At 40.7% G+C, this 11,271-nt stretch overlaps 1 protein-coding gene across 4 annotated transcripts in view; it reads right to left on the bottom strand.

Annotated features, from left to right (window-relative positions):
* LOC149864799 (ATP-dependent translocase ABCB1-like) overlaps positions 1-6,984 on the bottom strand; it is a 50,702-nt gene extending 43,718 nt beyond the window's left edge. For all 4 annotated transcript variants that reach the window (XR_016442285.1, XR_016442286.1, XM_090046803.1 and 1 more), the window contains exons 1-5: positions 6,904-6,984; positions 4,827-4,933; positions 2,975-3,062; positions 2,833-2,881; positions 427-580 (exon numbers count right to left, since the gene is read on the bottom strand). Coding sequence is in view for 2 of the 4 variants with exons in the window: in XM_090046803.1 (XP_089902929.1) it covers positions 427-580; positions 2,833-2,881; positions 2,975-3,062; positions 4,827-4,875 (340 nt within the window). In the remaining 2 variants the exon portion in view is untranslated. The remainder of the gene's footprint in view (positions 1-426; positions 581-2,832; positions 2,882-2,974; positions 3,063-4,826; positions 4,934-6,903) is intronic.
* Positions 6,985-11,271: the final 4,287 nt, after the last annotated feature.

The raw sequence follows: 11,271 nt of genomic DNA on the forward strand, positions 1-11,271 counted from the left end.
GCATTTAAAAACAACTAAAAAAAAAAGTGCAAGAAGCAATATATACATCTACTAGAACAGGGGGTTCTCAACCTTTTTGGATCAGTGTACCTCTGGTGGCTAGATGCGGAGCAGTGTAACCCCAGTGGCCAGATGCAGAGCTGGGGGGGGAAGATGGGCAGATGAAAAAGACTTCCCACATCCATTGCAAATAAAGGCAAAATTTATCTACGCAGACTACTTTTCAAGGCAAACCCATACATTACTCAAGTACCACCCAAGCCCCACAAAACCAAGATTCCAGTGGCAGCTTAGCCATTTGCCGGCTGTCTGGAAAGACAGTTGCTCAAAAAAAATGCAATCCTATTTATATCTGGGGAAAAAAAAAAAAAATGAGGAAATTAGACCCTAAAAAATATACTTAGAAATTTATCTTTGCTTATTTACCTTCAGAGATATTTCTTCCCATGCCACTCTTCACAAAGCTGTTTGTCATCTCTCCAAAAACAATGATCATCAGTGGCAATCCAGACCCATTCGCTATAGCTGCAATCAAGCCCACTATCATCAAAATGATATCCAGCGAATCGGCATAGTAAAACTATATGAATATTAAAGAAAAAGGAATACATTTATTGCTAAGAATTCAAACATTTGCCAATACTTCACTAGGCATAAAGAACAACATTTATTTTTTACATAACAGTATTCACACTGCAGGTATGCAAAAGCATTTTATGAAGATATGAGTTCAATCGCAGCAATGTAGTGGCTATGAAAGCAAATACAACACTTTGGATGCACTTTGTAATAGCACACACACATCTTTAAATCAATACTGAGGAAGTTAAGGAACACTGGCAGGTAAGCAAGGTTAATCTCTTACTCTATAGAGGAAAAAAAAAGAAGAATGCACCATACATTTTTTCCATAGTGATGACACCTAATCAGTAACAGATACATTGCACTGCACTAAATCATATATTGACTGAGATAAAACCTGTTCTTGTTTACATTTTGCATGTAATCAGCCAGCATTGCTATTACCCATCAGAAATAGTATGTAGCACTTACATGTTTAAGGTTCATCTAGATTTGAATGTTACTCAAGATGAAAGTATGGTGAATTTAAATTTAGCTCAATAACTCTTTGTGGAGGCATTCTTATTCTAGAATAAGAATGCTTTTTTTTTTTTTTTTTTTTTGCCATTTAGAGCTGTGCTTCCCAAATGTTTCCTCAGAATGACCCCAGTTCTTCAGCATGACCCCTCGCTCCTACCCACAGACCCCCATCCTCACAACCCCATCTGCTGATGTTGTGACCCACAGTTTGGGAACGTCTGCTTTATATTAATCTAGTTCCAAAGGGGATTGACTCACTGCATTATTTCAGCAATAGTTATCTAGAATCACAGAATCATTGAGAAGTATGGCTGGAAGGGACTGCCTGAGGTCACCTAATAGGGCTGTATGAAATGGGTCCTATTTGATTCAGATTTAGCCCGAATCAGGGACAGTGATTTGATTAGTTGATTCAGATCACTATCCCTGATTCAATTTGGCTGAATCAGAATCTGAAGATTCGATGAGTCAGTGATTCGGACACAGGCACAGCTTTAAACATTTTTTCTACGTACCTTGAGGTAGCAGCACAGCTCGTGATCACTGCGGTGCTGGGGCATCCCACAGGACCACAGGGGGCTGTCCAGTGTGCTCGGCAGCAAACCCAGAAGTGGACCAGAAGTAGTTCTGGGTCTGTCGGGGAGTGCTCTGCCTCCCCCTTGTTTCCCCCCAGCCACAGGGGGACCCCAGTGCCCTCCAGACCCAGGAGGCACCAGTCACCAAGTCGGAGGGGGCATGGGCCCCCCTGTGCGCTCCCTGGTGGACCGGGAAGTGGACTGGAAATGTTTTTGGTCCACTTCTGGGTCTGCTGTTGAGCACGCTGGGGAGCCCTCTGTGTTTCTGAAGGATGCCGCATCTGCCCCAGCATCGCAGGATTCACGAGTTCCTGCTACCTAGAGGTCCGTAGAAAAAACAGTTAATGCTGTATCTACATCCGAATCGATTCAGAGGGTTCAGAAAGATTAAAGGATCTTCCAATTCGATTTGGAGATTCGGCCACCGAATCAGGCCAAATCTCCACCAAATCAAATCAGGTACCGAAGCTTCGCACAGCCCTATCACCTAATTCACGATTCCTTAAAAGCTATTCTTGAATAACTCTACATGTATACACACCCTAAGAGAAACAAGGCGCCTCCTTCTTCCCATCCAGATGCCACATATGTCATGTAACAGATACCATGGAATTTTATTGAATGATGGAAATACCGTGCAAGGTGTGTAGCCAGATTTAAAGCAATTGTATGATAGTTCCACACCACAAAGAAGTTGCTGTTCTAGTGAGCAACTTTCTGGCTGATCCACCATTTTTTATCCAGAGATATACTAGATGTTTAACCAGTTTATTACAACTTGTCATGCAATACTGCCATATACAGTATTCTGCAACAAACATAACATCTGAAGCGGGCCTTAGATAATATATTGTGTTCTGCCTAAGGAAAGCTGAATGGAACCAGTACATGGTCCTATGTACCCACTTTAGCTATTAACATGGGTAAATTTCACCCTCTGACACTGCTAGTGCTGAAATCGGTATGAAGCCTGGAAATGAGTTGGATTGGGAAACTTCATACAACAGGCCACATTTTTAAAGAGAAGTGCATCAGCACTGTTATAGCTTCTCTTACAAAATGTGGATTTCTGGGTGTACTTTACTCTGTTACATACGACAAGGAAATAAATGGAATAATGAAAAATGTAAATCAAACCAACAAATTGTACACTAACCAATTCCAAAATACCAACCATCTTCTTTTTTGCCTTCTCATTTTTCTCTCTAGAAAGATTAAAACAAAAGAAAATGCTTATTGAGACTGTTTCAGGCAGAGCAGAAAACATTAAACAGTTTATTGGTCAAAGAACCCCCTACTTTTTTTTAGTTGGCTTTAAACGGTCATTTTGTTCAGGTTTTTCTTCATACTGGAAAGCAGGATTGTTATATCCATTACATGCAGATTCTGTGGAGGAAGAAAATTTTGCTTGAATATTAAGTCTTTTGAATCAGTTTCCTATGGTTCACCCCATTTCTGTCTCTGAACTATTTAAGAATTAAAAAAAAAATATATATATATATATATATATATATATATATATATATATATATATATATATATATATATGTGTGTGTGTGTGTGTGTGTGTGTGTATGGGCACATGAACAAGGTACCATGAAGCAAAGAAGCAGGGCTGCTGCCCCACGGTATCTTCCTCATGCATCTGCTACTCCACAGTAGCTGCCTCTGTACATGTTCTTACTCCATGGCAAATGTAAGACAATCATAGATTAGCTCCCAATGAAATAAATAGATTAGAATCAATAACTAGATTAGCTCCCAATGAAAGAGCATGCACATGGGCAGTTATGCAGTAGTTGAAGTGTGGTAATGCTGCATTTTCCTTCACTTTGTGGTAGTTTGTTCATGTGCTTATGCCCTCAATTTTTTTCACTTTCTTGAAACAGCTCAATGAACTCTTAAAGACTTCCTGCGTACCCCAATCACTTCTGCGCTGAGAACACACTTCATTTTCAGCCCAAAGATTAACTTTTCCTATAATTTAACAACAGCTTTAAGATAGTAGTAATAATAATAATAATAATAAAAAAAGCTTGGGCCCTGCAAAGACTTACACACATTTAACATACAAAAAAAGGGTGGTTCCACTGAAATCCATGGAACTGCTTACAGGGGCATGTGTACACACGTACTTTTGTGCTTTAGTCCACAGTAGCCTATTTTACTGTGCATTAAAGTGGCAAGTAAAAAAAATCATGCTAAAGTGCAGTAAAATAGGCTACTGTACATTAAGTGTCACCTAAAAGCGTTCACATATACTACTGCACATTAGGGCAGCCTAATGCGCATTAATTTAGTACATCCAATGTGAGGTACTAAATGAATGCATATTAGGAAGAGTACACTAATGCACATGTAGATATGCCTAGTATGTAAAATTAAGAACTTGCTTAAGTTTTTGGAGACATACTTAGTATTTTTTGTTGTTGCTGCAATAGTTACATTGCCTACAAGGCCTGGTTCCATTGCACTAGGTTCTATATGAAAGGAGGACCATTAACCAACAGAGCTTAAAAATCAAACTGTAAGGGGAAAAAGAACAAGCATGGAACCTCCCCCATCAAAAATAAGCCAGTAAGATCACAGGGAAATAGTTAACTGATTGTGAACTACACGATAAGGGATGATTACATCACTGTCTAATCTACCTCTACGATGCCTGTTCTGTTACTATCAGTATGCTTTCCCCCATTGTCTTCCACCTTGGTTTTCATAACAATTTTGTATGGGAAAACAGACTTAAAAAGGAAACTATTGTGTTTTGTTGGCTTATATAATCATTCAAATGCAATAAAATGTCTCTAGATTCATTTGACTTGTATAACAGAACATTTGCATTCTCAGGCCTCATTCCGCATAAATAACTCTACCCTGTGAGTGGCCACATTTGAATTCAGCTACTCAAGTGCATAGAAGTTTCCCAGAGGGGGATCTTAATTATTCTGAAACTCACTAAGCATTTACTAAGCTGGTAGAGTGAACAGCAGAGATATGATGTCCCAGCTAATGTTTCAATAAAATATAGACCGTGTGTTCAGTGCAAGTTGAGGAAGTCTTATAATCCCCTTGTGGCTTTTGGAACTGTTTTTAACCTAGCACTAAAAACAAACAACCAAAGACAAAAAACAAACAAACAAAAAAACTTACCAGAATCAGGCAGTTCCTTTCTTGTTTGATTTATAAAATTGTCCTTCATTTTATTATGTTGTTGTACAGATGGTCCAGATATGGAACGGAATCACTCTGGGTGAAACCTCCATACAAAAAAGAAAACAAAACAACTTTTAGAAAGCACAGTCATTTAAAGAATTCATGTTAAAGTATGGGTACTGTTTCTTTATTCACTATTTGTTTTCTTTCAATATTTCTCCTACTGTGCAAAAATATTTATCTTTACATACCACACACACTAATTTTACCAAAGATATACATTTTTTAATACCCCAAAAGTTCTGTCCTACTCAGCCAACAGGTTTTCTAGATTTCAAGGTGAGGTTGGAAGACTTTGTCTGAGCTGTATGAAACAGTCTGTCCAATTTCATTCAGTTACTTCATACTGTATTTGAATAAAGTGCATCTTTAATTCTTCCCATGACGGTGATTATCACCATGAATAGTAAAGATGCACGATATTCTATCTTTTCAAATCTGATGGGGAGTTGTTATCATATACTGTCTTTTGCCATTCTTGTTAAACATTCTACCCTTGCACGGCATCCAGCGGCTCTTGAGCATGTCATGTTGGTTTTGTTTAATTTTTATTTTAACCTGCTTCATGTAATCAAAAGAAGGAGGTTCATTAAAAATTCTCATTTTTCTCCACTTTCTTTGAATCAATTTCTAGTCATAGAATCACATAAAAGTTGGGCTGGAAGGGACCTCAAGAGGTCAGCTCAAGGCAGGAGCAGCCCTGTCTAAACTATCCTAGGCCAATATTTGTCTAACCTGTTCTTAAAAACTTCCAAGGACAAATACTTCATGACTTACCTAAGTTGTCTATTAACCACCCTCACAGTAAGAAAGCTCTTCCTAATAAGCAACCTGAATCTTCTTGCTGCAGTTTAATGCCATTACTCCATGTCCTGTCCCTGGTAGCCACAGAGAATAGCCCATCACCATAACCTTCCTTCACGTATTTGTAGACTGTTGTTAAATCGCCCCCCTCAGTCTTCTCTTCTTGAATCAGAACACTACTACCAACAACAACAACGGCAAAGTACCGACTTTTACGGATGCAAGTGATCAGAAACAGGTCCATACCTGTACCAGAACAGAAGTTAGACACACAAAACTGGCCTACGCTCATAAGAGACCAGAAGTTTGGTGCACACAGACTGGTTTAAAAATGGCAGACCTTGGTCTAAGATTTGCCCCACACCACCAAAGGGCAAATGCGCACTCTGTTTGAATGTTACTTTGATCCTGCCTGCCAATCCCAGTTCTTCCAGCCTTCTTTGTAGGTTGTTGGCTGGGTTTGCCAGTGATTATTGCAGCTTTTAACTAGGTGTTACAGCCAACAGTCACACACAAGCTGTTAAACGTTTATGGAAGCACCTGTAAGATATGCAAGGACACATGAAATAATCACTGGCCAACCCAGCCAACAACCTACAAGGAAAGGCTGGAACGGGCAGGCAGGATCTAAGTAACATTCAAACAGAGTGCACATTTGCCCTTTGGGGGTGTACACTATTTATTCCCTTGGTTTTCACAGCCGTTTTGCAGGCCACCTGCTTCCTCCTTGCCATGGGGTGGAAAAGAGACTAGTGGGGACCCCTTCAGGGTCAAGATCCCCACAGGTAGAAGCACAAGGGCCATCGAGCATCCCCCAAAACCCAACCGCAGCAAGCAGCGCAGAGACAAGGGTCCTCAGAGCATCCCTGCAGACTTTGAACAAGAGGCAGCAGGCCAGGTAGGAGCTCTGCCCCTCCGTGCCCGTCTCGGCGCGGGGAGCCGGCAGTCAGGGTCGAGAGCGGCCCCGTGGGGGAGGTAGCCGCCTCCGCGGATGCCCGGGGGAAAGCAGGGGCACTGCTGGGGCAAGCTGCCGGCTGCAGGGCGGGAACAGCAAAGGAAGCCTCCCGCCGCCCCTGGCTTGCAGCAGCGCGTCCGTCCCTCAGCAACCCCGGCCCCCGCGGGAGCGGAGCAGGGTCGCCCCGGGGCGGGCTGAGGCGCCGCGGGCTCTGCCCGCCTCAGGCCCAGGGCAAGACCCCCGGCGGGTACTTACGTGCCGTGGAGCCGCTCTCCTCCCAGCTCCTCTCCTCCGCACTGCCCCTGGGTATTTAAGCTCCTGACGCCCAGCTGCTGCCAACCTGTCCCCTCCCCTCCACAGGCTGCAGGGATCCGGTTTCGAGGTAGAGCTCCCCCAGCCTCGCATCCCCAAATTAATTCCCACCGAGAGAGATCCCCTTGTGTGGTGGCCTGGGACTCAGGTCCAGGGAAGGCTCCTTCCAACTTAAATGCCTCCCACAACCTCTAGAAAAAGGGAAAGTGCAAGGATTTAGCACGGGAAAGCCATGAGAAGTGCAGAGTCCTGCAGGGAGCTCGCTCTATCAAACTGGAGGGGGTGGAAGTTTTCAGACATATTACTTCAGAGGTATTCACTGAAAATAAAATTTTCAGGGCAGCCCAACTGATCTGTGAACTAGGATCAAATTTAATGAAGTTTCAACCCCCAAAAGAGGGGGCTGCCATTGGGAAGCAACAGCATTTGTTAGGCACACTACCTTAATTTTTCATTTCAAACTGACATCAAGACTGCACTGAGCTAAATTTGTCCAAGAACAAATAATCAACAAGCAGTCCCTTTCCAAACATGAAGAAAAACAAAAAATAAAGCAGAACAAAACCCAAAACCTTTTTGTTGGCCCCGAAATGATATATTGTTTCTTTTTCTTTTTAAAAGTATTGGGTGTGATGGAAATGGTTATTCCAGGCTGAGCAAAAAACAAACCTTCCTCAATTTCTGCAAGTCTGAGAGTTTCAAAAATGCATATCCACAGTTCTTTAGTTATTATCCATTATTTCAAATGGTGAATAATAAGCTTTGGGAACTTCGCACTTAATTACCCAAGGAAGGGATTAAAAGTTAGAAAGTGTCTTTGAGACATGGATTTATATAACAGTGCTGAGTGCAGGACAAGGAACTAAATGGAAGGGGAAGTATACCACTTATGGACTGAATTTCAGGGTTCTTAAGTACCCACAACAGTAACTTGAAATAACTGGCTGTGTACTCAGCATTTTTTAATATTAATAGACAGCTGCTCTGAGTGACCCCTAATCAAGGCCCCCACAATGTGTTAGCTGCTGTGTGTAAATATTACTTCTAAGAAACACCCTGCATCAATGATATTATACGGTAGATTAAAAGCTGGCAAGGGGAGAAAATGGGGAACATTACAGTTCACTCAAGCAAAATGCACACAAGTATGTAAAGACTCTCCTGTTTTCTTCCCTTCCTTATCTTTAATTTTGTACTTTTGGAAGGGCTATCTAACTCCCTACCTGCTAAAGAACTTCTTTGAACAAACAGAGAAGCAAAAGGAGAATGATAGGAAGAATCAGATTTTATTTTTTTATTTCATTTATATTCCACCCTTCCCAACTGGCTCAGGATGGCTTTCAATAGAAGAAAACAATAACTTATAAAACAGGAAAAACACTTATTCAACAGGAGAAAATGTCAAACAGAAACCCATTAACCATATCCCAGCCTAACTTTCTGGAAGGCTTAATTCACAGCCTGTTAGAAGGCCAGACACTGCTGTAGCAAACTAAATTATTTTTAGTTCCTTTATCGTAAAAGATGACCAGTAGTATGTAAAACTTTTGCAGAACTGATTAGTTATAAGCTGAAACAGATATATGACAAGGAGAAAGGGCACAAGCTAATAAAAAATGCTATGGTAGTTATGTACTCTACAATAGTGTCACACAGGAGAGCCTTGGACCATTCCTGTGGAATAGTGTGGATGTTCAAGCCTTAAAGAAAGCATGTGATTTGAGAGACACTCTCCCCACCACCATGTAATGATTTGTTTAGTTAAGAAAAAGCCCCAAAAACAAAACAACAAAACACCCTTTCAAATAACTTGAAAGATACCCTTCACTACTTCATTTTCACCCATATCTGAATGAATTTGACTTTCCCCAACATAGCAAGTGACAGAAAGCACCAAATAAATACAATGCATGTACCACCAGTCAATGTAAGTTACTTACCATGAGCCACAGCTGCTAAACAGGAAGATGGTACCTGTGCAAAGGAAATATCTGTGAGATTTGTAAACTTTATAAAGGATAAGCTATGCTTTGTTTCTCCTGAAGAGTCTTTGAATTGTGGATAGCATGTGGCAACTCAGAGTTTAATGTAGCTGAATATAGAAATGATAAAGTAATAGATACCATTTTTAGTTTAATGTTTGGTTTCATGCTTCCTGCTATAATAGAAAAGCACCAGGAAGGTGTAATGTTTTGCAGATGCCTCTCACAGTAGCACTCAGACCTGGTTGCTCCAACATTTGCTGTAGAGTTAGAGTTTAGGGATAGATTCTGCTCTCAATTCCACCCAAGCAAACCACTGGCAAGGGCTAAAGAATTCAGTGCAGAATTTGTCCCGCTGTACTACCACAACCTGACAGGTAGTAACTTTTCTACTTTTTAAATTCAGCTGTAATTGGCACGTAACCATTACCTCACAAAAATCCTACTGTTAGTGCAACTACTCTCAGACTTAACATATCATTCCCGCCAATCTAACATTCTCCAACTCTAATATGCACCTTCCATTACTTTAAAACATTGTTGTGATATCTATACAAAAAACAGTATTCATTGTATTGTCATAAAAATACATCATGCAAGGCACCTATAATAAAAACAGCCCTTGCCTGTAAGATCTTATTATCATCCAAATTTTTTACTGAAAATCTAATTACAACATAATGTTGGCCACTTAGATATGTATATGGGGTTTCCATTTTTCATTGCTAGTTGTTGATATACCATGTATTATATTTTTACCGGGTTTTTTTTATAAAAAATGGACACTGTGTAATAATTCTGCTTGCTTTTAAGTTACTATTCAAACTTGGAGGGCAAAAATTACATTGTTTTTTTTCCTGGCTCACTCCTTCAATCTGTGTTTAATAAACAGCTGTCCTGAGTGCCTCTGGGTCACGACACTGGCTAAATTTCAGCAATGGAGCTGCTGTGGAGTGATGCACCCATTCCTGGATCAAATTTTGCCTCCTTTATCTCTATCCCTGTTGTAGTTACTTATCACCTTAGTCACTTGGGCTCTGTACATAGAAAGATGTACTTGTCCATTAATTTTTTCTTTACTTGATGGGGATTTGTATCACTGAAACCTTCAGTAGTTCCTAGTAACATTAGAATGTGCACTCTTGTTTAGAACTGGGGTTTTAGAGACATCACAGCACTTTGCATTCTTTGAGCTTTATTTCCTGAAGCTGAGTAGTAAATGCATGTTTTTGTAGATTGGGTTAAACCAAGCTGACACTGTTGGGTGGAGCTGCCACACTCACAAGTTGTAAGTAGTCATTGAGCTCCTGTATGGGAAGCAGGTAGTTGAAATAATAGTCTCCACACCAAAACACAGGCAAATACACCACTCAAGGTAAAAGACAAATGTAAGGTTGCATGCAAATTTGTTCCAGTGGGTTGTGTGGGTTTTGTTTTGGATAAGAATGTGCATGTGTCTGTGTGTACAGCTATGCAAAAAAGTTATCTGACATAGACCAGTGTGGAGATCTACAGTAGATTATAGCACAGCAACTGCCCCGTACATGCTCTTGCCCTTTGATAAATGGGAGGCAGGCTGATTGTACATGAACATTTGATAAACTCACTCCAATTTACCACTGACTGGGTAAAATCACACACATGGGCAGTTGTCACAACACAGCTAATACACTGTCCATATAAACCTAATTTGTAAGTCTATAACTTTGTGGTAACCTGTTTATGTAGCTACATGTGTGTGAAAATGGAGATGCAGAAAGAAGATGCAGAAATGGGAAGAGAAGACAGCTTCAGCAGCACCTGACTAGCATGGCACATGGCCCTGAGGGGAAAAAGGAGAAGTCTTGGGGGTTCTGAGGAAGACAGCCATAACTTGTTCAATTCTTCTGAGTTTTGGAAAGCAGGACTTTATTCATTCTTGTAAATAACTCCATCATCAGTTCCTCCCTCTATCTGGAACAACCTGCATGGTCACACCTGAGTCAAAAGGGGTAACAGAGTATACTATGTACATATCAGAATATTGTTTTCACATTGACTTGAGGAAGGAAAACACACTAATTACCACCTGAAAGATTTATATGGCTGGAAGGAAAGCACTCTAATTACAACCTGGAAAGTTTTCAAAGAGGTTTAAATTGCTATGGGCAAAGAAACTAGTTGAGTTATGAAGTCAGTATCCTCTTACCTAAACTAGGCAGGTCCTAGTGATAAGTCAACCTAGTTCACCTGCCACCATAAAAGTATAGGAGACAAAAGGGAGTAGAAGGTTCCTTACGTACAGTGTGGGTGAGAGGAATAATGAGTAAGTGCACCGCTGTATATGATG

The sequence above is a fragment of the Crocodylus siamensis genome, chromosome 5 (genome assembly GCF_052110815.1).
Source record: "Crocodylus siamensis isolate JL-2025a chromosome 5, ASM5211081v1, whole genome shotgun sequence".
NCBI classification, from domain to species: Eukaryota; Metazoa; Chordata; order Crocodylia; family Crocodylidae; genus Crocodylus; species Crocodylus siamensis.